Source organism: Anguilla anguilla, chromosome 13 (genome assembly GCF_013347855.1).
Source record: "Anguilla anguilla isolate fAngAng1 chromosome 13, fAngAng1.pri, whole genome shotgun sequence".
NCBI classification, from domain to species: Eukaryota; Metazoa; Chordata; class Actinopteri; order Anguilliformes; family Anguillidae; genus Anguilla; species Anguilla anguilla.
Window position 1 is genome coordinate 30,075,877 of NC_049213.1, and position 27,052 is coordinate 30,102,928.

Consider the following 27,052-nt stretch of genomic DNA (forward strand, 5'->3'; position numbering starts at 1 on the left):
ATTTTAAATGAGTAATCACATGTTTTCAACAGTTCCTATGGCTTCAATTACGTTTTAGGGCTCAACTTAGGGTTAGGGTTATGAAAACGATAAGTCTGAGGGTCGAGGCAAGTTTACAGCTGTTTTCAGCAGGTGAAAGAAAGGTTGGGACATTGGTTCTTTTTAGATTTTGGACAATCCAAAAATTTTGTATATACTAGTATAGATACCTATGACCATAAAAGGATATGCAATATATACATATTTTTTCAGGGAAACCATTTTTTTTTTAAGGCCTCAAATATATTTTTTAGCATTTGTACTATGGAATTCACAGTCTTGACTTAGTTTTTCCACAATTTTAAATGAGTAATCACATGTTTTCAACAGTTCCTATGGCTTCAATTACGTTTTAGGGCTCAACTTAGGGTTAGGGTTATGAAAACGATAAGTCTGAGGGTCGATGCAAGTTCACGGCTGTGTTCAGCAGGTTAAAGAAAGGTTGGGACATTGGTTCTTTTTTGATTTTGGACAATCCAAAAATTTTGTATATACTAGTATAGGTACGTACCTATGACCATAAAAGGATATGGAATATATACATATTTTTTCAGGGAAACCATTTTTTTTTAAGGCCTCAAATATATTTTTTAGCATTTGTACTATGGAATTCACAGTCTTGACTTAGTTTTTCCACAATTTTAAATCAGTAATCACATGTTTTCAACAGTTACTATGGCTTCAATTACGTTTTAGGGCTCAACTTAGGGTTAGGGTTATGAAAACGATAAGTCTGAGGGTCGAGGCAAGTTTACGGCTGTGTTCAGCAGGTTAAAGAAAGGTTGGGACATTGGTTCTTTTTTGATTTTGGACAATCCAAAAATTTTGTATATACTAGTATAGGTACCTATGACCATAAAAGGATATGGAATATATACATATTTTTTCAGGGAAACCATTTTTTTTTTAAGGCCTCAAATATATTTTTTAGCATTTGTACTATGGAATTCACAGTCTTGACTTAGTTTTTCCACAATTTTAAATGAGTAATCACATGTTTTCAACAGTTCCTATGGCTTCAATTACGTTTTAGGGCTCAACTTAGGGTTAGGGTTATGAAAACGATAAGTCTGAGGGTCGAGGCAAGTTTACGGCTGTGTTCAGCAGGTGAAAGAAAGGTTGGGACATTGGTTCTTTTTTGATTTTGGACAATCCAAAAATTTTGTATATACTAGTATAGGTACCTATGACCATAAAAGGATATGGAATATATACATATTTTTTCAGGGAAACCATTTTTTTTTAAGGGCTCAAATATATTTTTTAGCATTTGTACTATGGAATTCACAGTCTTGACTTAGTTTTTCCACAATTTTAAATCAGTAATCACATGTTTTCAACAGTTCCTATGGCTTCAATTACGTTTTAGGGCTCAACTTAGGGTTAGGGTTATGAAAACGATAAGTCTGAGGGTCGAGGCAAGTTCGCGGCTGTGTTCAGCAGGTCAAAGAAAGGTTGGGACATTGGTTCTTTTTTGATTTTGGACAATCCAAAAATTTTGTATATACTAGTATAGGTACCTATGACTATAAAAGGATATGGAATATATACATATTTTTTCAGGGAAACCATTTTTTTTTAAGGCCTCAAATATATTTTTTAGCATTTGTACTATGGAATTCACAGTCTTGACTTAGTTTTTCCACAATTTTAAATCAGTAAACACATGTTTTCAACAGTTCCTATGGCTTCAATTACGTTTTAGGGCTCAACTTAGGGTTAGGGTTATGAAAACGATAAGTCTGAGGGTCGAGGCAAGTTCACGGCTGTGTTCAGCAGGTTAAAGAAAGGTTGGGATATTGGTTCTTTTTTGATTTTGGACAATCCAAAAATTTTGTATATACTAGTATAGGTACCTATGACCATAAAAGGATATGGAATATATACATATTTTTTCAGGGAAACCATTTTTTTTTAAGGCCTCAAATATATTTTTTAGCATTTGTACTATGGAATTCACAGTCTTGACTTAGTTTTTCCACAATTTTAAATCAGTAATCACATGTTTTCAACAGTTCCTATGGCTTCAATTACGTTTAAGGGCTCAACTTAGGGTTAGGGTTATGAAAACGATAAGTCTGCGGGTCGAGGCAAGTTTACGGCTGTGTTCAGCTGTGTTCAGGAAACCATTTTTTTTTAACCCTCTGGGGTTTAGAGCCGCCGGCGGAGCTCGACAAGATGAAATTAACTTTTGTTTCTATTTAGATGATTAACTTCACGTGCTGTTATCATACAGATGCAACATTTCCATTGCGCCCATTGGCAAATAATATAAATTGTTTAAAATGTTCCAAATTTGATTAATTAGATCATGTATGCTTCGCTAAACTTTACTCATTACTATGTGAATTTCGCTCAGCAGGAAGTCTGCCCAAATCGCATTCACATGTTAACAACATTATAATTACTCTCCATAGAAGGAGACTAAAGGAGGGGCGATGCGAGATCCATGTGAGAAATGCCAAGTCTGCGAAAGCGGGATAGAATGTCACAGAGAATTCCCACACTACGAATGATTCTAACCATTGCTTCTCAAAATTATAGGCTACCTCTCTGCGTCTGGTTGTGTTTGTTTGGTTCTTTGTTTGTATATGATGTCACATTTCATAAATTTTGTTTTCATTAGTTAGTGGTTTGTCCCTTTTTTGTAAAGCACATTTAATTTTCACCTGTTGAAGGAAATGTGCTATGTAAATAAGGTTTGATTTGATTTCACATTTCCTAACAATTTTGTTTTTATTATATTTGCAGAGATGTTGATCAGGAAACACAGCCTAGTTCACCACTAGCTAAGAGGCCAGGCAGATGTTGCAAGAGTACACCAGTCTCATCTCATCTTCCATGCAGTTTACTTCAATAAATGTTCTAAAATCAAAAGTTGTCTTTGTTTCTGTCTTCTAAATGGCTCACTGAGTCTTTGTCTTAGTGGTGGGGAGGCATGCGGCCAGGTGTGAATAGCCTACTTAGCTGGCAGGTATTCCTACCCAATGCATATTTATTACAGAAAGGCCACTTGCCCTCCCATTCCCACCTGGTGTTGAAAAATAGTAGTCACAGCACTAACTTTTAGCTATTTATTTTATATTTCTCATTGGATTTGCTAAAATATTTTGTCATCTTTTGATACCCAAGACCTTGAACACATTTCAGTGACCAAAAGTCTTATTCACAATTGTTTAGTGTATTTTATTACAACATTCCTGTGCATGTTCAAAACTACTGTTGACAGTTTGTGTGTTTTTAGAGCAGTTTACAATCCACACATTATTATGACCTACTTACTGCTGGGATATTGTTGTAGCTGAGTTTGTGCTGAAAACAAAGATATGAAACACTTTGGAATCACTGTATATAAAGTTGATGAAATTTACACAAATGTCAGAGCATCGCACAATCACCAGTGTGCCTCATTTTACCCTTAGACCCCAGAGAGTTAAAGGGCACTGGTGAGCTCAGACATAAACCATAGAGTTCTTCTTTACTTTCTTTGTCACAACTCTGGTCCTTATGCAGACAAATGCCAACAACAGACTCCAAAGGCAATCAAAAGCCTAGAATCAATACTAGATTCTGAAATCTCTCTTACACTGTCTTGCAGTAAAGAAGACTGACAATTTAGAAACACGTGAAGGGTGGGGGTCTATGTATAAAAAGTGTCATTATTTCTACATGGTGAAGATAAGCGGAGATGGCCAGTGTAGATAAGTAGAATCTGTTGTTTCATACTGTCGGATGGGATGGCAGCATAACCATTGCAGGTCTAAGGCCAGTCCTGATTCTGAGAGTGAGACACACAAGGATGATACCACCCCCACATGCTATCTCACTCTCCTCCAGCACTGTAACATTACACTGATTTTACAGCTCACGCAGAACCTGTAAAATATTAACACATGACATAATGCTAAAATGTCTTTATTCATTTATCTAATTTCCTCTGTTTCATTGCTATATTGAGTTGTAGCCTACCAAGAATTTTATGTAAGGTATTTAAATTTTTCATATCCAAAAATACCAAAGTTAAATAATCTCTGTACTGAGAGACAGATGCACTTAATTACGTAGCAGGTAACTAAATTTCGAAAAGACACAAGGTGAAGTTCTCTTATTAAGAGTTAAAAAAGGGGGTTGAAATGTTAGATTGGTTTTGAGACACTTGTTTATTTATCTGTCCTTTAGACCAGACTTTAGGCCTTGTCCTGGAGAGCTACAGTCTGCTGGTTTTCACCGTTACTCAGCATTTTGTTGATTAATGAACGCAGTTTGGATAGATTACACAGTTAACTTACTCAATTCCTTGAGTCTGATTTGCTTAATCATTTGAAGGTGGAAAAAAACAGCAGGTCCTTTGGCTCTCCAGGAACAGACTGCATTTAAAGCTCATCCATATAGTCTTTAATACACACACAAACACTGCATCATTTGTGCATTCTCAGGCCAAATGTTATGCTTCTTATACATACTAAAAATGACATACTCATAATATATAATTTCATCCATTTGTGTAGTGGCTGAGCGGGATTGCTTTTGCGTGACAAGTCTATTACTTTACTGCCTCCTCTGTGCTGGCGATGGTAGTTACCCTTGTTCTTGTGCTTGTCGCTGTTTGCCATAATGGCCTTGGAAGTTGTTAGGACAAACACATCAAATGAATAAATGCAGTGCTGTGCAGATGTGCAGATTATGAAAGCATTCTGCCATGAACCTAAAGGGAGCTGGGATGCAGGCTTGTGAGTTCTTACTGGCTATTGACCCGAAGACTCACAGCCACTTCACATTCACAGATGCTCGCAGTACGCAGATAGTCTCACTCTTTTTATTTGTCACACATGCGTGCACACACAGAGACACACACACACACACACACATTTTTTTCATCATTGGCAGTATGTCAGTATTTGGAAATAAGAGGCTTAAAATGTTGTATATTATTTAAAGCTTCCTCACTGGCCTTCCTTGTGCTTTGCAATAAAAGCTTGCATGGCCAACAGGGTATCGATCTGTTTGATCTGTAGCCTTTGTATCAGATTTGACACCAGTGATCACTTAGCCAAAGCAACTTTTTAATAAAATGGTTCACCTGTGAGCACACAGCAAACATACCTTTTAAATTGTGTTTCACCTGTGAATCCAAAGCAAACACACTGGTGTCAGTTGTGGTGGAGCCTGATGCTGAATCTCAATAGTGATGTGTGCCATGGGCAGTCCTGAATAATGATTAATGTACGTGTCATTCTCTGCCCTTTTAAACTCATCTTTTAAAATCAGAAGTCTTTGTGCAAAGAGATGTCCACAAGGACCATTCCCTTGCCAAGCAACACCCCCCCCCCCCACCCCCCCACCAAAAAAAACCAGAAAAAACAGAAACAAGAATGACAACAGCATCTCGCGACCAGTGAACAGCAAACAGAATCCTCAAAGCTGTCGTTCTCCTGCCGTGACGGAGACGCGCGCCTCATCCCGTCCGCCGGCGGTGGTGGAGCGGCAGCTGGCCTCTCTTATGAACGCACCCATCTGGAACAGCAGAGTCTTTTCGGCGAGAACGGGGAGCGAGTGCGGTAAACGTGCAGATGGTGCGGTTGTGCGGCGCGGAACGAGAGGGGGGGGGGGTGCGAGTGCGCGGACTGTCTTCAGTTACAGGTCTGCAGCTATGAGGGCGGGGGAGGGAACAGCACGCTTCCTCTGATACGACATGAGCTGGAAAGAGGACAGCCTGGAAGAGGCCTGCAGACAAAAGCCCACTGGAGGATGTGAGGGTGTATCTATCACTGTCTACCTGACATGTCATATCTCTCTCTCTTTCTCCCTCTCTCATCCCTGTCTCTCTGTCTCATCTGGTCGTCTGCTTTTTCCCTATTTTTCACACACTGTACCCTGTCATCCCCCTCCCTTCACCGTCTCCCCCCCCCCCCCCCCCCCCGGCCCTGGGAGAACTCAGGAAGTGACATCATCAGACCCCTCCATCTCCAGAGCAACAAGGCTAGTCTTATTTGAAACACAAGGATAAAAAATTGGCCTCAGTGCTCTCTCGTTCTCTGTCACCACCAGGAGGGCTGCCCAGGGGGTGCTTCCAGTGGGAAAGATATAATTACTCCATGTGAAAATATCAGAACCTGACCCCCATAACAACTGCAGCAAAAAAAAAAAAAAAAAAAAAGCACTAAGCGCCGAGGAACATTGTTACCCGCATCAGACCAAAGACCGCTGTTTAATTTTAAGTCAAAAAAAGCAAACATCCATTTTTTCCCCTTGGCAAACAGTTTTGGGAATTCAACAGTATTGATCTCTCAGCTAAGAGCTGAAGTTGATGACAATGCACACTGAATCAAGCTCTGTGTGTCCCAGAGTGACCAGAACAGCAATAGCCTATCTGTGTGGGAACGAACTGTGACAGCCCTGGTATCTTGCGCTGTGGGATCGTCCTCCTGCCTCTGTTTTCTACAGCATCGCTACAGTGTCATTACCATGACTGCGGCCGCTGCTCTGTGGGACAGTGGTGATTACTGGTGAAACGCCACTGATTTATCTCCGCTTGATAGGTCGAGTGTCATGGTTACACCCCCTACGTGTTTCAGCTTACAGCATTCATCTTCACAGGCCAGTAAACCTCCAATGCGTCAGCGGGTCACACACAGAGACGCGGTCTGGTTTAGCTAGCGTGTAGGCAAGGGCAACAGCACGGGCTGCTTGGTTAACAACTTCTCTGCGGCCTGAGGTGTGACGGCTGTGTTTACAGAGCACTGACTGTTGGTATACAAACATACCACATACAAAAACTAACTTAGAAGATTAGTACCCACTGTGCCTCAGAGAGAGAGAGAGAGAGAGAGAGAGAGAGGGAAGGAGGGAGAGAGAGAGAGAGAGAGAGAGAGGGAGTTACAGAGGGAGGGAGTTAGAGAGAGAGAGAGAGAGAGAGAGAGAGAGATGTCTGAGAAGGATTAATGAGAGGATTTCTGATAATGAAGAAGCTTAAGCAAATCTGCAGCAACCAAGTACGGTACGTGAAGTGAGTAATTTCACAGCTCACTGAAATAAAGTTTTAGGCTTTTTCAAACGCAATACAAAGAACTGTTGTTTTTTTCTGTCATGTCCTCAGATGATCTTTGAGACAGTATTACGGGGAATGTTTGCATTGGTCAGCTCTCCAATATAAAACAGTGGTTTTTTTACCTCGATATCTCCACCATTTCAAAACCAATCTCAATGCCATTTTACAAGTGCACTACAAAAGCCATGAACTCACCAGATACTGATTTAGGTATAGCTACATTATAACATATTCTGTCACTCCCTAAAAATTAGCATAAAAATTCAGACGTTTTTGCACAAACATAACCAAATTTCATCATTCTCTCTGCCATTTTGACACATGCATGCTTTTTATACTTTAATGGCTGTTGTATTTATTCAGTTTGAATCAGACCTCAAAATTCAGAAATTCTGGCAATAAATTGTCCATGAACTTAGCATGGGGGTAACAAAAAGCTAACTTATAAATCAGGTTAGCTTCTCAACATTTGAATCATTCCATCGCTCTAAATATTGCCAATGTACTGCACAGTGCACCAACTCTAAGAGTACTCTAAACATATTTTATAAACGATGTGAACTGGATAACAGAAAATATTTCCGGTTGAGTTTTGTCACTGGAACAGGAGAGCATAGGTAGAAATAAGCACATTTTGTACAGATAATATGGCCAGCCATAACAAGTATTTGAATCCACACCACAGCTTAGTCGGTCATGCAGTAGAAGCAGAGACCTCCAGGCAGTCGGCGAATGCTCACTCACCGTTCTGGAAGTCATCTCCGGTGGATGGTCATTGATGTCAGTCACGGCGATGAGGGCCGTGGCCGTGTTGGACAGCCCGAAGTTCAGGTTGCCTTCCATGTCAGTGGCTTGAACGATTATGGTGTATTGGGACACTCTCTGCAATAGGGAGCACAAACACCCACACTCTCAGAGGTGACAACCGCTGTGTTTTAAAAGTGGAATTAACAAGCAAATGCATGGATGGGTAGATGCTAACAGATGTGTTTGAAAGGATATATTGAGCAGAGAGGAGATGGCATCTTAATTTCTGAGATTCATCCATATACCTGCACAGGAATGAGGCACCACCAACACTCAGGTAAACCACACGTTCTGCGCACAAAAGACCCACCACCTGCATTTACCATCTGGATACAATACAGCGCACACTCATAAAAAACAAAGACACTGCCAATAAACAATGATTATGAGCATGCACAATGAGTAGCAAGACTGATGCAAAGCCTGGTGTGTATGTTCCAAGAGACAAAGTGACAAAGACAGATACAGACAGACAAACAGATAGATAGACAGACAGAGACATCAGACGTAAATATTAATCATTAGACAGAGGTCGGTCTCTCTCTCTCGCGCGCTTTCTCTATACATACATACAGATAGACAATGACAGATATGAAGGCAGGCGGATCAATGGACATTAGCTACAAAATGGATGGATTGACAGAAGACCATTCCATTCTCAGCTTCTCACTCCTGGCATTTCACTCAGACATCCCACAGCATAAGTGAGTGCTTGTGGAGCACAGGCAGAGAGACTGGGGGTGGAGGTTGTGAGCGAAAGACCCATTTGTGGCGTGCTGTACTGCAGCGAGCTCATCAGTCATTTTAATAGGAGCCCTGGCACATTAAACAGAAAACAGTGCACCACAAATATTATCAAGAGTGGATGATCATTGCTCACCGAGAACACCCAGCCAATTCCCACCATTTTGTTCTTTTTCCTTTGTGTGTGTGGTTTTCTTTTTTTTTTTTTTTGCTTTTAATTTTCTCATAAATCTTTGGTCTAGAGGTAACGAGTCCGGGTGGACCGGTGAACTAGTAGGGGACAGCAAGTCCAGTCACAAAAATTACTTGCTGTGGGAGGTACAACAATTTGTGTGGGCCATGATCTGCTTTATGTATAGCCGGTCACAGTTCAAACATAGCACTTGTCCCCAAAGCCTGCATGAAACTTGTATAATGCCTTTCTCTCAAGTTTATAACATCCTTTATAATCATTTGTGTGATGACAGAAATTTGAACACAATTGTATTTTGCTTGACTATCTGCCATAAAGAATTGCATTTCCTTAGGTGTGATTTATAATGCTGCTTTGACAAGTCAATGAAGGTATTATGCATGCTTCACAAAGGCTTTAGAATAATATACTTTATAAAGTTATACCATGTATTTTGCTCTGTGATCAGTGCTGATCAGGGTGAGCGGCATTATTTTTCTTTCATAGGGTCTGCATTGACCGGCTACACAGAAAGAAAAACAGTCTTAAGCAGACGGGTTATTATGCGTTAGGCAGTTCTGGGAACAAGCGCTCACAAATCGATTCCTCCAGTTAGCAAGGGGGATGGAGGTGGCTATGAGGCTAGTAAACACAGCCTCCTGAGAAGCAGAGGAAGGCCAGGCAGCGTTTGCGGGCTGGAACCCAGTGACTAAACCCGCATTCATAAAAAAATCAAACACAGAGTTCAACGACAAGTAAGGCAGTGACCACACATTTGAGAAAAATCAAGTGCTGCCAGCTGTTGAAATGTCATCAATCCAGTAAAGCCGTTGGTTCAGAAAACCGTAGCAATCGCTGATAGTAGTAGGTTGTCTGCGGTATAAAGCTAAATTGTGAACTCACTTTGTGAAACCGAAAATCCTGGGTTTATCCCAAAATGTTTGACTATGTATACGTCTGCCTGCTTCATACAAAGTTGTGAGGTGATTAGACGCACTACGAAAGGTCAGCTTCAACAAGGTCAAAGTTCAAACGACCGCAAGTCTGCATTTGTTTTGAGCTTTGCGCTACACCAGGCTTAGCAATGCTGCCAAGTCAGGTGTCAACGTTCCCTCCATGAGCATTTAGGGGTTTCACATCATGTTGAGCGTCTTGACGCTGATCATATGCAAGCTGCTTAAGAGTCGGAGGCAAAAGTTTCTCTGAGAAACTAAACCTGATGCCCTGGAAGTGGGTCGGCAGGATGTGAACCAGACACACTAGCTTTAATCGGTCAGGTGCACTGAGCAGGTGCTTTAGGAGAAAACAGGGCATACAAGACAGTAGGCTTTCCCTTTATCCACCGTCTGAAAGCACAGTGTGTCGCTGTCCATGGTGCTGCACTGGCTACCTGGCTGAGCACAGCCATCAGTCACTCTTCCCCTCTATGGGAGTGAAGAATGTACAGACTTATTAGCTCCCCGCAATCAGCTCAAACCCTTTGTTCCAGCAATACTGGCAGACAGAGCAGGCTGAGGAAAGCTGGACTCCAAAAATCACTGTGAGTCACTGTGTATTATGAGTGGTCCAATGCATTGAAGAAACCAACTTTTTTGTTTGTATGTTTGTTTGTTTGTTTGTTTGTTTTTGGGTTAAGCCTTTTGCTTTGTTCAGTTCAGTGACTGACTGCTCCACTCATTATGGGCCTTACACCCATTACCTCACTCTACCATCAGTAGAGGACACAGTGGCAGGAGCATGGACCAAGCGACGGAATGTTTTGAAGACAATGCTCACAGTCATACAATCCCCTCAAACCCTGATCGTTCTGTAAACTCCACTGTTCTTGACCACACCATCCCTGACACTTCACAATGTCAAAGGTCCAGAGAAACTTGTGCAGGTCCAATTCTGTCTCTGCTCTTCACTAAATACTTTTCACTTGAAAGCATGTGGGCCAGTTAACCAAAACATTGTAAGTGAAAGCCTTTCAAAATACACCAAACATCACATGCTAACCTGAAGTAAGTGGACTGAGCAGAAATTTGAATAGAATACTCTTTGTAGATTACCACAACATAGACTGTGTAAATACATGCAAATAATAAAATCTTTATTTTATATATGTATATTCAATATATTTTTTTAATCATATTATCATACACAAAATAAGATTTTGGCCTTGTAATAACACAGTTTTTTAGGCGAGCCTCTGTCTGACACACAATCATTCTGAGAGTGTTTTCCCTTCAGGCTGCCTGAGTACAGTGTAGAAGGCTGTGACGGGTTTTGGGACAGGCCTTGCAGTAATTAACAGCACAGAGGGAACGTTGTGATATGTAATGAGCAGGGAGGATGGGGGTGGGGGGTGGCGGAGGGGACACTAGGTGGCGTTCTCACACAGCAGGGGGAATAACTGGGACATCCGACACAGACGAGCAAATCCAGCCAAGCAAGGCACAGGTCCAGCTCCCCCGCCCCCCCCACCCCCAAACCCCCTCCTAACCCCCAGGCACGGATTTTACCCACCAACACCCTCCTAATCCTGCTATGCGCTGCGACGCTAACGAGGCGGCGCGGAAAAGGAGCGGGCCTAATGAGTTTTATAGATCTGCAAAGCAGATCTCACTTTCGGCAAAATCGGATCATTCACAGAGAGAAATAAGCGATCTTTTCCACTTGGACAAAAAAGACGATTTCAACATTGCCCAAGGCCTTGGGATGCTAATCTGCGTAGTATAAAGGCATCTGTGGTAATAAAGGCCTTTGCTGCATGGGGATAAATGAACGAGAATCAAAAGACCTAGAATGTGCCAGAAGTGTTGAGCAACCAAGGGATTATGGGGGACACAGTAACACATTGTGTAAGATACGCATATATAAGGAACTGGCAAGGAATGTGAATTTTTTGCACATCGGATTCCCAGAGAAAATTAACTGTTAAGCAACTCTAACTGAAGTACATTTATGAAGTACAGCTACAGTAAGCTTCTGGTCAATTCTTTATATGTGCATGTGTGGGTGTCCATGTGTGTGTTTGGGCGTGTGTGCCTGTGAGTGTTTTATGTGTGTCTGTGCATGTTTTTTGTGTGTGTGTGTGTGTGTGTCTGTGTGTGACAACAGCACTTGCAGTCTTCATGTTCTAGTTTATGTTCCAGGCTGTCAGTCGCCTACTGACCGAAGCGATTACACTGTCACTTACAATCTCTTTCAGAATCACTGAGCTCTGAGCAGCTCTCTCATACACCCAGCCAACCGAATACACCCACACATACACACACACACAAATGTACAAATGGACACACATGCACACACACACGCACACATACGCACATACTCACCTGGGACAAAAAGACAGGATGTACAGAAAGGAAGAGCGAACAGCACAACAATTGTTCCAGGAGATAAGCAACAGCAGACCCATTGACAGTAAGTTTCTATTATCCAGCATCCAAACCTAACAAGAGTTTCAGTCAGCAGAGAGATCTGATTTGTGTGACATGTGCAGTACATCTAACCAACATTTATATGAATTGCATAAAATGAATAGTGATTCACATACGAACAGATGTGCACTACAGCCTATTGAAATGTCCCATAAAGGAATCAAGGATGAATCATGTCCTCTTGTTTGGCATCCAGTACACTCTCAGTGTGATGGAACTGTGTGTGCTGTAACTTTAATGGGTTCTATGAATTTGCCTGTGACATTTTCTTGTTAAGAGCACCGTATAAAATCTGATTGAATGATTGTCTGACTGCCTTACTGCTCAGATTTTTACAAGTTGAGTTGCCTAAACATCCCCATGTGACATCTAAGAAGGCCCAGCACAGCCCCAGTGATGGACAGAGATATTCAAAATATTAGGAGGCACTTGTCGTGCATTCACCTGGAGTCAGAGAGCAGCTGTGTCTAAACTTAAGATAAGTATTCTACTTTCTAAAGACGTGGCCCAAAAGCACATCCTCATCGTTATCATCATGCTGCTCAATGACCTGTACCTCGGAGCTCTGCAACTGCCATTCTGAGTCAAACTGCTGCCAACAGTGTTGTCAAGGGAACCGTGATAATCCTGTTTTAGGCAATGGGTTATCGCCCTGATTTCAGTACAAACGCATCCGCTTCAATCCAGAGAAAGACCATGAAACCTTCAGCACCAAAGCTGAACTTTACAGTCTACTGTCTACTTACAGACACACATGCTGTTTCCTGTTCTGTTAAGCTAATAATAATAATAATAATTATTATTATTATTATTATTATTATTATTATTATTATTATTAGTAGTAGTAGTAGTAGTAGTATTATTGATGTTGTTGTTGTTGATTGTAGAGCCAACTACTACTCTGTATTATCTTTATTATTCTATGTCAGATTTTGGGGACCAGGCTCCTACCAGTTTAAGCTAGACATACAAAATTTAATTTCCATAAACTTCCCTACCCCATTACGTTGATTGTGATTTGTGATGGTTTTTTATGAATGATTTATTCTTTTCGAACTCAGCATTTAGGAGGACAAAATGAAGCGTATTAGCCCAATATAACGTTTAATTCATTTGATTCTTATACTCTAATACTCTGCAGGTCTGTGACTACAGACAGATAGATAGCTTTGATGTTATTATTACACCAAATGCAATGCCATTCCTTCAAAAGGCAACAACATACAGTAAAGAACAGTTTGGTGGCTTTGGAGCAGGTTTTACAACTGGGCAAGCCGCTTAGCAGCCCCAGTATAGAGAGGAACCAACTAAGTGCAGTTAGTCTCCAGTAGTTAGGAGGGAGGTTTTTGTTTTCTTCTTTAAAAATTTTTTTTCAGTTTAATAATAAAATATCAGTAGATGCACTGAATCATGAACCCACTACTGTGATTGTGTGTTATATTATTGCACATCTCCCTGAAGTGTGGTTGCCTTTCGCCGCATCCTCTACTATATATATAAAATTCAAATCAGATTTACTGACATGACAGAGGTTATGTTTATATCATACCAGGTTGCTGCAAAATAACAGCAGCAACTAAAGGTCTAAATCTGATCATCTGTATTGTATAGTATAGCGTTCTGTACAGTGTTTGGAGTGCACCTGCCTGATCGACTAGATAGGGAACCAAATTCATTTATTGTAACATTTATGTCTCTCAATGAATTCACAGTTGAATACAAATTGATTCAATTAAACACGTTCATTTCACAGCTGAATTGAGCAGAAACGCATTGTTCGCTGGTACGATGAGTACCTGTACATGCAGGAGAGAAAAGCTGATGTATCAAATGTCATGGATGGCAACAGTTCAGGAATGATAATGGTGCTGCAAGATTTTAATGAACAATGTCATATAAACAACTGGAGACATGAGTCAAGGACAAAAAGTGAAAAAAAAATGGAAAAGGTTGCTGTCAAAACAACTGTAGAACAAAAGACATGCAATGAAGACCCCCCCAAGAAAGGGCTACCAAGAGTTCACATGGGATAATTAACAAAAACACAGGACAGTGATACAAGACATTCAACTAGCATCCTCACTGAAAGGTCTTGCCCATCTGGAAAATGGCAGAGCATTAGCTTTTGGCAGAAGGTGCTACCGTGCCTTGCTCTCCAGTCTTGTGTGTGAATGTGACGTCAGGCGCGGAGAGTTCTGCGATGCTCACCTCGCGGTCCAGTCCGGGGGCCACGGTGACGATGTCACCCGTCTCGCTGTTGATGGTGAACATGTTCGGGATGGAGCTGCGCGGCGACTGTGACAGGATGCGGTACCGCACCATCCCATTGGCCGTGGTGTCGTCGTCAGCATCGTTGGCGGTAACCTTCATCACGTAAGAGCCTGAGGACGAGGAATGGGGAGAAGGAGCATTACTTTCAGCGAGCATGGCTTGAATGTGACTGATCAGTTTTTATCACTGAAATCAATGGACACATATACAAGAAGGAAAGTGTAGGAATACAGAATATGGTTTTGGCTTTGATGCTTGTCAAATCGAAAGCAAACGAAAGCTTCTCTACCTTCACAGACTTGGTCTGGACTGCAGCGACCACGATAAACAGTTATTTAGATGGTTTGATCTCTTTCGGTGAATTCAAATGAAAATACCTCCCAAGTTACAATTTAATACATTGCAGCCTAAATTCAGATTTCAGCACACACTGAAGTGTATGGTTCCCCATTACAAATTTTAAATCAATGCATCCAAAGGGAGAGCCGCCTGGTTGCTAGCTAGTGTGTCAGGTTCATGTCAGGACTGAATCTGAAGGTAAAGGCTGTGCTCATAAGTTGACACATCACGATGCTATCAAGCTCAAATTACTTGCTTTCCACACAGATTTTTCCCAGGAAATGAGAAAGAATAAATTGAATTGAAGTTCACACAATCGTGCACACACACACGCACGCACACACACACACTGTCACATGCACAAAGCACACACAATTACAAACAGTACATATTGCATACACACTAACGCACAGTCAGCACTGTGTTTTTAGTCTAACTCGGTGCATTAAGTAATGAGAAGAGAGAGCACACAATGCAGCAGAAGGAACTGCACCTCTGACCAGCACCATTTCCATCATCTATTACCCCAGCCTTCCGCTGCAGGGCAGGCCTTAATGGTTTGCTGCTTGCCACGTTTGTGTCACAATTATGGATAAACACACAGCAATTTAAGGCTCTGGGGAGGGGAAAGAAAAAAGTAACCTAGCCTTCCACCCCTGAAGGAGATCTGTGATTGGTGGGAGCCCTGAGTCTCCAAGAGCCTAAGCCCCAGTTGTCAGCCGGACTCATGCGTTTCGGCCAGGCAATTAAACTGCCTTCAGAGCCGGAATGGCGGCTCACCTCTCCCCGTCTGTGCGAAATGTCACTCTCCGTCACAGACATGCTCAGGCCTCCGCGGCGACTGAGAGCAAGGACCCCGCTCTCACGGGGCCTGTCCCCTCTGCCACAGGTGCTTCAGCAGCGCGCTAATTGCCAAAGATAGCACCATCACTTCGGTGATGGCGCTTGTCACCAGGTAATTTCAAACTTCATTACATCTCAAAGTTAGATTTGTCACCTGCCCAAAGAAAAGACTTAAAAAAGGAAAGAGAGACAGGAAAAAAAATGATAAGTGGTACAATTACTGTTCCCTCTCAGGACCTTCTCAGTGTTGAAGTGCCTCCTGTCTGCACTCACAGCAGTCAAAACATCCCAGGGCAATCATATAGCAAAGAGGATGGGTTCTTCTTCTTCTTCTTCTTCTTCTTCTTCTTCTTCTTCTTCTTCTTCTTCTTCTTCTTCTTCTTCTTCTTCTTCTTCTTCTTCTTCTTCTTCTTCTTCTTCTTCTTCTTCTTCTTCTTCTTCTTCTTCTTCTTCTTCTTCTTCTTCTTCTTCTTCCTCTTCTTCTTCTTCTTCTTCTTCTTCTTCTTCTTCTTCTCCTTCTTCCTCTTCTTCTTCACCCCTTCAGATGGATGGCATCCGAGGCAATTGCATATGCCGCCTATGCCCAGAACTTGCCCTGCCAGCCAAAACACAAGTCCTTGAAACAGATGGGAGAAGACGTACTTTCCCCACTTTTTGTGGATGCTAATCTGCTATCTCATAAACTGAAAGCAGGTATAGAACAGGGCTACAAATATGATTGAGGGTATTCCCATTGGTAAAAACATAAAAAACATCTGGGAGATAAACAATTGCTAAAATAAATAAAAATAAGAATATAAATTAGACAGATGCAAAAGATTCAGCATGTGAAAAACATACTTTTGTTAACTTCAATAAGCAGTATTCCCTTAAGACTCGTACTGTGAAATAGCTCTTTACCTCTTTTAAAGTTAACTTAATCTTCGTGAAACTCATACATTCTGCGGTATGAGAGCCCATGTAATGAAATCACTGGAGCTGTAAGTTATGATTCACAAAGCAGTCATGGACAGTCACGTGGATGTGTGGAGAATGTGGGGGCATTTGGGGACTCGCCTTGAAGTCAATAGCAGTGAAGGGTGGAGGGAGGGAGGGAGAGAGAGAGAGAGAGAGAGAGAGAGAGAGAGAGAGAGAGAGAGAGGGAGAGAGAGAGAGAGAGAGAGAGGGAGAGAGAGAGAGAGAAAGAGAGAGAGAGAGAGAGAGAGAGAGAGAGAGAGAGAGGGAGAGAGACAGGTCTGAAACTCCCAAGAGAGAGGGGAACTGAATACAGAAGTGCATTCTCAGACAAAATTCCCAAATATTTAATGTTCCAAGTATACTTTAGTCAGAAATCACAGTTAATAATGGGAGTTACATGTGTTTTTTTGTCATTTCAGACATGCTAATGATTCACACAAGAATAGCTGAGAGAGGTAAGATACGAAATGAGAAAGAGAGCGTGTGCGAGTGTGTGAGAGAGAGAGAGAGAGCTAGAGAGAGTGAAAGAGAGAGAGGGCAATAGGAAAAGAGGGGGATTATCTGGGAGCGATGATAAAGAGGGCACACACCCCTGGCTGAAGATTGGCAGACGCCACGCTGCCCTGCGGCAGACACTTAAATCCACCCACCGATGCGACTTTCATATCTACCTGGGGCAATAAGCCAGATTCACAGCTCATCAGCCGCACAGTTAAACTGTGATAGGACTCGTAAAAACCAGGAGGTGTAAAATTACACAGAGAGCTTTGTCTGTTTTTCTTTTGTCTGAGCGATCTGCCCATCTACACATTTATTTGTCGATCCGCCTGGGCCATGCTACATTTAATCTTCAATTTCCAATAAAGCCTGTCTGCCACGCTTTTATGATTTGTAATTTGATATGAAATGTACTTAATGGCCAAACGAGGACATAGCTTAAAGATATTAAAGTAAGCAAACTATTCTGAGGCTGACAATTGTGTCTGCCCGTTCCAAAAATAACCTGCTATGAGCAAAGTGTAAAAAAATCAGACAATATTCCTTCGTTCTCAAATTTTGATTACATCAGATAGCAGGGCTCCATTTGACTATACCACTTGCACTTTAATCTCAACCAAAGTTCTCACAATTGGTCTAAGATGAGTGTGAAGAATGGTGTCGATTTCTGAAAAACAAACTTTGCAGAAGATATTCGGGAAGGAGAGTGTTGGTTACTCAGGGTGGAGTGCTGCTTTAGTATTTTGTGCTGAAAAGGGTCCAATATAAAAATAGTGACATGCACACACATAGCCTAAATAATGCTATCAAACGGCATTTATTTCTTAGTCATTGCGCATAGAGGAAGTTGCACCTGCATTGGTGTATTAAGTAAATGGACTTTATACTGCAGATTTACAAATTCCTGAAAAATATATGATCTCTCTCAGTGAAAGGGAGCAAATTAATGCACACATTGCCTTTCCTTATACATTGCTTCAGGATCACTCATAAATAGACTACATTTATTTCTAAAAGCTAAAACTAATGAGTGTTAATAAGTGTTAACATCTGCTGGGTATGAGCCAGAGTAACCTTGCTACATACATTCATATTGGGAAACAGGGAGCTGGTGCTCCCTCAAGATGGTTGTGGATTCCATGTCCACCACCAGGTGACACTGTGCTCTGAAACAGCACCTCTGGTTAACCATAAGAAGGAAGGTTACTGGTAAATATTTAATTCTTGTTTCCGAACCCCAGGTAGCATGAAAATACACATTACAGATGCATTCTCTCCTAAACCCCACTAATAATTGAGAAACTCCTCTGGTGTGAGAGGTCCCTGAAAAGAAGTTCTCCAATCCTTTGCCTTTTTAAATTAGGAAAACTCCAAAAAGTTAAAAATTGAAGGTAAGTGTGAGTAAAGGTATGCTTCTGACATCCCTATGGTCTATGTTCCAAGTGATCATTTTCTGCCCACTGCTTAGCAGGTGCTGGCATGCAAAACAAGCCTTTCAATTCACAGGGTGCTTATTCTCTCTCTCTCTTTCTCTCTCTCTTTCTCTCCCTCTCCCTCTGTGTGTGTCTGTGTGGATGTGTGTGTATAAACGTGCCATGCCCTCCCTTTCATTTAAAAACAGTAGTGCACATCCCCTTGGTGGTTAGGAAAACCTGGCTCATCCATATATCATATAGCATACCCCACGTGTCACTTATATCTTGCGCAGTTACCGACCTGACCTCCTATGTCTTGTAAATGATTGACTCAGAAAAAGGCATTTGTGCAGGTCACTACCACCTACAGACACACACTGCTTCCGCTCGCCAGCAGCGGCAAATAGAATTCCCAGAATGCTCTCTGAGTCTTCAGATGGCACGTCCCGAAACGGAACAAATCCAATTTTCTCTCAATTGAAAGTAAATTGGATTTTCTTTTTAGAATTACGTTGTACAATTGCGTACGCACAGTGCTAATGCAACTCAATTACATTTGGACTTCTGCATCCCCCATGAATGCTTTGCGGTCATTAAGTGAAAAAGTGAAAAAAAAAAAAAAACACATTAAATTGATTGATTTGATACACAATATAATATATGGTGGCTGTGATAAGAATTCCCCGTGGGGGTTGGTACTCTCCCTCGCTAGTCCAGATTGTAAAAGATCAGCAGTGTGTGACTCGAAATCCACCCTCATACATTTGCTTGCTGAACTTACTGGAAGTAAAAGGAAGTCTCACAAATAGAAGAGTTACTGACATAAAATCAAAGCAAAGTAAAACAAAGAGAGCGAAATTGATATTTCACGCAAGGCTTCCCATGAGTGAATTTAATATATCCCAAACCGAGAGACAGGCGCGCACAAATGAAGAAGCTACCGGAAAAGATACTTCCACACTGACCTCCTCAAAGGCAAGGAAACATTTGTGTTCTGTCCTAATTGCCTGCTGCAGGGACCGGTGCGTGAATGCAGACGGACCACATGCTCAGCTGCTTTGCCTCTCCTATGTTTTATGAATCCCAGGGAGACTAGAGCATTGGGCAGGAACACCCACAGGCTCTTTCCTCCGGCAGCTTACTGTGCCATCAGGCACAGCCTCAACTGGGACACTGTGCGATTCTACAAAAGCCATTTTCCTCCTTTGCTGAGGCTTTTAAAAACAAAAGTTGTGTTTCATATGACAGAGGCATAAATGATAAAAATAGTATTAAATAAAAAAGTAGATGTGGGAGGAAGAGGGATGTGGACTTTGAAAAACATTCAAAGCTTTCTGTTTAGCAGCTACAGCAACTAGTTAATAGTTTTATTTTGTTGTTGTTGTTGTTGTTTTTTTAACTGTAGAAACTCACTGTATCCACTAGGGGCACTGTGGTAGAGACATGTCCCAAGAGGCGGGGCTTGGGGAAGGATGGGCAAGGCGTGATAGAGGAGGTTCACTAAGCCCAGCAAAGCCTGGTTTATACACTCTAGCACTGTGTGAATTTCAAGCAGGCCAATTCACGGTACTCCTAAATCCAAACTGTGACTAGGGCAATATTGATTTTCCTGCTTGGAGTGTAGTTTTTCCCAGGGATTTACAGATGTAATGCTATCCTGTAGCACAGCAAGGCCACTCTCCTCTGGGTATCTAAGCGCTTGTGAAGGACACTGCCAAAAGAAAAGAAAAAAAGCTGTTTTTGGAACAGCTTTTAATGGCTTTAAAGTTGGGATCATCATCATCATCATCATCGTTACCATAATTAAACATCATCACCATCATACCCACTGTCGGCATCATTATCGCCATCATAATTAATCGTCACCAGTATCGTCCTCATCATCATCATCATCATCACCACCACCACCACCACCACCACTGTTGATATCATCATATCACCATCATCAGAATGAATCATCATCATCATCATCATCATCATCGTCATCATCATCATCATCATTCGCCTCACCAGGCTTAGACCCTTCATCCACCGATCCGTTGTAGACCTGCTTGCGGAACTCTGGCCGGTTGTCATTCATGTCGATGACGTAGATGTAGAGGTCAATGGGGTTCTCCACCTTGTTTCCATTCATATCCACAGCGTGGGCTCTGAGCTGCAGGATCACACACAGGCAGAACCATGCTACAGTCACACAGTCACTACATGTGGCTATATATCAGGAGACATACACTGGACAGGAATCATTCCATAAAGAGAACCTACATTTTAAAATGCAAACGTAATTGTGTGTGTAATAGACCCAAGAACATGAAGCAAAATGTTCTGCTTGTTCAACATCAGCATATTTAACAATATGACACTTAGGTGTAAACTACTCTGACCTTAGTTGCAGTCAAGGAAAATGAAAGCTTGACAGAAGCCCAATGTGAAGATAAGCGAGCTAAAGAGATGCACGGAATACACACAGAACAAATAACCAGAAAAATAATTCACTGAAACTCCTCAAGGAAGTATAACCAAACAAGTGCTACCTGTACAACACCAAACTGCAATGTACAGATAACATCAGATACAGATAACATCAGAATACAGATAACATTTTTAATACATTTCCAAAAATATTTCTGGAGATAGCTGGCAGGCATAGGCAGGACTGCAGCTATGAATTTTCAGCCTCAGGACAAATTATATTGGGAGCTCCACCCCCCCCCCCCCCCCCCCCCATTATATTTTGTAACAAATTAAAAACTGTTACACTCCATATCCTGGGCCCTTCTCAGGCCCAGGCCTGGCCAAAGTGTCCCAGTTCCCCGCCCCCCTGTCTGCAGCCCTGGACATAGGACAACATAATGAAGCTGAAATCTGGCCTTATACGCTGTTTTTTGGATTCAGTCCACTGGCTTCCACCACAGCCGAGGCAGGCCTTTAATCCTCAAGCACGATCAATAGATAAAAAGACAAGGCTTCACAAAGACAAACTCAGACAAGCAGACAGACATTCATACAGACAAAAAAAATGTCCCAGTTTAAAGTGTCTTGAGAAAGGCTCAGAAAAACACAATCAAGGAATCCCAACATAAAAAAGAATGACAAATAGTATGATTCTGTGATGGTATTGCATGGTATTGATCAGTAAACATTTTGGCATTTTATAAGGACTAAAGTAAGGTACTGCTTGGTAAGTGTTTCTTTTTCTCCGTTGACATAAAAAGATTTCTCACAGAAATGGGAGTCTAACAGTGAGTCGTGCTGGGAGCATTTGCAAAGGTGCTCCACTAACATTCAAGGAAGGGCAGCAGCAACTCAATGGCAAGATTATTATGACTTGAAGGTAGTCTGCTGACAGCCAACTTTACTGTGTAAAAGTTTTGTGTAAGTTGTTCTCAGCTTTCTCAGTAGAAGGTCCATTAGTTTTAGGTGCTTAAATTAATCTGTCACTCGAACTGACAGGTTGCTGGGAGTCTGTGATGTTCAAAAGTCTGATTACACAAGTTTTAACTGTCTATTCACTGTGTCTGCGCTCCACAATTACTCTGTACCATGGTACAAGCGCTAGCATTACAGTGGTTTAGGGTTTTATCTGACGCATTTGCCTTCGCGGCAGAGGTTCTGCCGGCCAGAGGGAAATACTTGCTGTGTTCCGACAACAGGGGGCAGCAGTTTGTCATTTTTCCTCATAAGGACTGCTTCCATCATTCAGCATTGAGAAATTGTAGGAAACGTCTGGATGACTTGTCATCTTTAGAGGACTGCTTAGCTCATTTGTATTTGGGGGAAAATAAAGTCCTAGCTAATATCAGGGTGGTATCGCCTGGCATATTCATTTAAATGACAACTGAAGAGACACAAAGATATTTGTTAAAAGATATTTGTGTATGGATAGTAAAACACATTTGTGACATGTCTCTTATTTATGGATGATGATTCACACATTTGTCAATAATATAAAGAGCAATCTTATTATCATATTATCATATTCTAGTGTTAAGGTAGACAATTTGCTCTCAGACTGTAGCCTATTTATGCATTAAAAGCAAACTTAAAACCAAATGGCAAAACCAGCCTACTATACAGTCTACTATGAAGACCAATCTGATGTGTTCTTAATATAAATGCATGTGACCAGATGGCTGTTTCTTTTCCATGAATCATTTGGTAGTGGACTTAATTGCGTGTGTACAATCCTGAAATTTCTACAAGCCGCTCTTTGTGAGTCCTCTGGTTGAAGTGTTAACAGTCAGACATGGATTTGAGCGCTCACATTTGCCACCTGGTGGTGGTTGTGCAAAAAACAAGCAGTGCCTGTGGAAAAACAAAAAAATATGCATGCAAATTTGCCTCTGCTGGAAAGATCTCTGGCAGAAGCAGCGCCAAATGAAACCCTAAACCACTGTAGCTGTTTCCTGTCAGTTCTATTTCTAGCCTGAAACTCTTCTCTACATACGCAGACTTGGACAGATATGGACCAATATCTGGTGAAGTAAAGGAATTTTGGAGATTGTGAGAAGATGCCAGAAAGCTAATGTTGTCATTATTAGTGCTCTTTTTGTACAAATATTTCAGAAGAACAAAAATAACTGTATCACCTGAATGTCAAGATTCATTCATTTTGTTCTTCTTATACTCAACACATCTGCGACTGCAAGCCCCCAAACGAATGACAGGCAGTGTATGAATCAGTGTATCCAATTCTGAACTGACAAAAAAGTGAAGTGAAAGAATTGGTAATGGCATTCAGGAATGAATCAGCAAACAAACTGAAAGAACTGAAATGACCCACTGAGTCATTCACAACCAAATCATTGAATCATTGAACTGAAGGAACTAGTAGAGTTCTTCACAAATGCAAGCCAATTTTCACAGTTAGTGGCCTCCTTCTAGTCATATAACTGCGTAGCTGTGGAATGTTTAATTTAACAATATGCACATGTTTTTCTTTTCATTTTCGACATATGGAAACTAAACAATATATGTACATTGAATGCAGTGTACACCCCCGCATAAATATATTATTCATACTTTGCAATGCTTCAATTCATATTCATTCTTTGTCAGGAGAAACTGACAATACAGGGTTTGAAGAACAATTGCAATTTTTTGTACATAGTTATAATCACACATAAATTATAGATTTATATTTATTATATATGTATTCATTTAAATTTATTCCTATTGCCTCAACATGCCTGATGCTGGTACTGAAATATTGTGTTTTCTTGATTGAAAATATAAATAATGTAGTTAGCTGTATCATTTGCATACAATAAACACTGTGAAACAATTTGCTAAATAAACTTTCGATTAAACCAGATTACACAATCTGATTATAAGATTATATATACCTGTATATATATACAAGATTATACAATCTTTTAAAATTAGCCTGTGGCAAGCCAACTAAAATTTGTCCATCAAACCTTAGTATTAGCCGTATTTGTAGTAGTAGTGTAGTAGCAGTGTTGTTGGGTGATTTGTGTAATACAATCAGATTGCAAGGCGATAATGTCATTAGCTTGAACACTGTAAATTTAACAGGCATGTGCCACATGCTTCAGGGGGAAAGAACATATAGAACCTCCAGCCAGTGATCTCTAAAAAGCAAGCCGAATGAGAAAGAAATAGAAATGAAGGAGAAAGTCCCAGACGCTCACTGTAGCCTTGCAAAGAAAATCAACGATTGGTTTCAGCTCACTTCTCCGCAAATGATGCAGATGCTCTCGTGAACTTTTATTCACAGAAATTGCTTCGGCAGATCACATAAGCATCCATTTTACTTATTTTACCCACCACACACATTGTCTGAGCTTGGAGTGCACCCAAGCAAAGAGTGAGCTGATGGCTCTCTAGAGCAGTGCCAGCAATTTATCTGTCCTGCCATTAGATCCAGTAATTCAATAACATTACAAAGTTAAAGACCCTTGTGGTTTTACACAGAAAACATGCAGTTCTCAAAGCGAGCAGAAGCTGTGTACCTGTGAAAGCCGTCACCTGCTCCGGCATCCTGAGCTAGGACTAAGATAAGCAGGCGAAAGGTGTGTGTTATCTGGATTAGTCAGACCGTAAAAAAACCTATCACCTGTTATAAGGGATCTACAGTTTCTATTTCAGGTTGTTGAATTGTTCTCCGTAACAAAATATGCAGTGCCAAATGAGAGCAATCAAATAATATCAAATTATATCCCTCATATTAAGGTTACCTTAATATGCATCACTGTATTTCAGATCTCAGTATACAAATCCTCCCTTTGTCAAAGGTGCAATGATAATGTTGCTTCCACCACAATTTGGAATGGCCAATCATCTGCAACCACAGTCGTATACATGCGTATACACACCTTGCACAGAGCGGAGACAGAGGAAAACCTTACATACACGCCTTTGACTGCAATGTACAGGCACCCGATTGACCTGCAGGAGTCACTAAATTACAATGCACACGGAACCCTGTCCCTGCCATTCCCTGGGCGATGCAACTGGCAAATGTGTGTCACCCTAGGAAGCTTCTGGCCACAGTCGGAGCAGGTATGGTCTGGATCCAATCTGAGGCTGTGAGGCTCATCCAGGCAACACAGTGCTGTGCCTTAACTGAATGAGCCATCCAGCAGCATAAGTGTAGCTTTCAAACTTGTATTAAGAAAAAACGTGTGAGTATTTTCTTCTTTAAGTGCACTATCATCAAACCTGCCCTTCATGGATCTCACCAAATCAGCGCCCTTTCTCTTCAGTTCTGAGTCAACACCTGTGTGTTTCTCCCATCTCTACCTAGTGGTCCATCCTGCTAAATCATTGGTTCTTGATGTAGTGGAGTGTCCTGCTCTGTGCCTGTACCAATCATGACTGGCAGCCATACAGGGTGGAACATAATGGGCCACAGTGTTTCATGTTCCACGGGACATGGGGGGCTTAGACGGTGGGTCGGCAGTGTGTCTGAAATTTACTCTAATCCACCGAGCTAGAATGAAATAACTGCACAGTTCAGCCGGTGAGACGGGAGAGAAAAGGAGCAGCAACCGGTGGAAAACAGATCGGAGGGGAACATGACCTTGCCTGCGCTTTCCTACGTTAATAGTAGACATTGCAGAAATCACAACTTGTTATTTCCAAATGGTTATCAAAAGAAATTGGTTGAAATCTGTTGTTTGGGACTGGAATTGGCCACAGACACTGCTGACAGTCCAGACCAGAACCCCTTCATTTTCTCAACTGATAAGGCCATCAGCAAATCACAGAGCGTCTCTATCACTGATGCCTTCAGCAAACTCATTTACTATTCATTTACAGAGTACTAGATTACAATCAAAGGTGGGGTTGTCCCACTGCTCCTATGGCCCAGGCAGAATTACTGCTGTATGTATTGAACTAAAACCTGCAAAGGGTCTGATAATAATCTAAAGAAATCCATTATGTTACTTATATTTTACATGTTTATCATATCTGTTTATTGTGTGTATCTTTAAAAGGTGGGCACCCAGCCCCCTAAAATGTGATAATGTCACCATGTAGATTAACAAATGAATATACATTTTTGAGGAGCACTTGTACTGTTGACATTGACGATGTAAGCAAACATCAATGCTTTTACAGTATCTGATATACCCCTACTGTACAGCACAATAAAGCCCCTTTATGACTGACAGCCTTGATTCATGTCTCTATGGCATCATCTTTCTGACTGACAGCATTGTGCCCTCAGCGTTGAGAAATCAGAATTCCAGCTACTCTGTCAAGGTTTCTCTCATTTTATGCATTATTTATTTCATAAGGTTTATCCAAAAAAAAAGACGACACCAACGCCAACACCTCAGATATCACAGGACGGTATCTATGGTATACCTGCATGTACTGAGCAATAACTGCGTGAGTACGCAATGGAGCGCGGACATTTGAACAGGTGAGGAGAAACATGGCGTCAGGAATGTGGGCCCGACTGCAGGTAGATGATCTGCGGCGGCCCCGCGGAGGCTGAGACACTCACATGGTAGGAGGACCTCTCTTCCCTGTCCAGGGGCTTGGTGACGAACATCTTTCCCGCCACAGGGTCGATGTTGTACACCTCGGTGGGCGGCTGGTCGGCTCCAGCCCCCGTGATGCTGTAGCGGATCTGGATGTCTCGGTCCTGGTCCGAGCGGATCTGGAGGGGAGAACGGCGGAAAGGGACGCTCAGCAGTTTTCCACAGACCGGTGAAGTACGGCTAACACGCGCCCTTCAGTGACAGCACTGCGCATCAAGCACCATTCACAAAGTCAATGATGTCATTTGCGGAAGAATGATTAGCACTGTAAAAGCAATGAAAATATAAACGTCCAGGACTGAATGCAGCTGGACCATCATTAGTATGAAGAGTGGATCTTTACATAAAGCATAAAATAAAGCATTCTTTTGGATGCTTTATTCATACAGCATGTGAGTGCTTATTTTTTTGCAGCATTTATCTGAGATGTCAGCACCCAATTAGGTTTTGCGGATTACTTTTTACATTTGTAAATTTGA

At 41.5% G+C, this 27,052-nt stretch overlaps 1 protein-coding gene across 1 annotated transcript in view; it reads right to left on the reverse strand.

The window, feature by feature from the left end:
• The window catches only part of LOC118211647 (cadherin-4-like), a 249,611-nt gene that overhangs the window by 53,899 nt on the left and 168,660 nt on the right, over window positions 1-27,052 (reverse strand). Inside the window, exons 6-9 of the mRNA XM_035389009.1 lie at window positions 26,537-26,692; window positions 20,569-20,713; window positions 14,444-14,616; window positions 7,832-7,969 (exon numbers count right to left, since the gene is read on the reverse strand). Of these exons, the coding sequence (XP_035244900.1) occupies window positions 7,832-7,969; window positions 14,444-14,616; window positions 20,569-20,713; window positions 26,537-26,692 (612 nt within the window). The remainder of the gene's footprint in view (window positions 1-7,831; window positions 7,970-14,443; window positions 14,617-20,568; window positions 20,714-26,536; window positions 26,693-27,052) is intronic.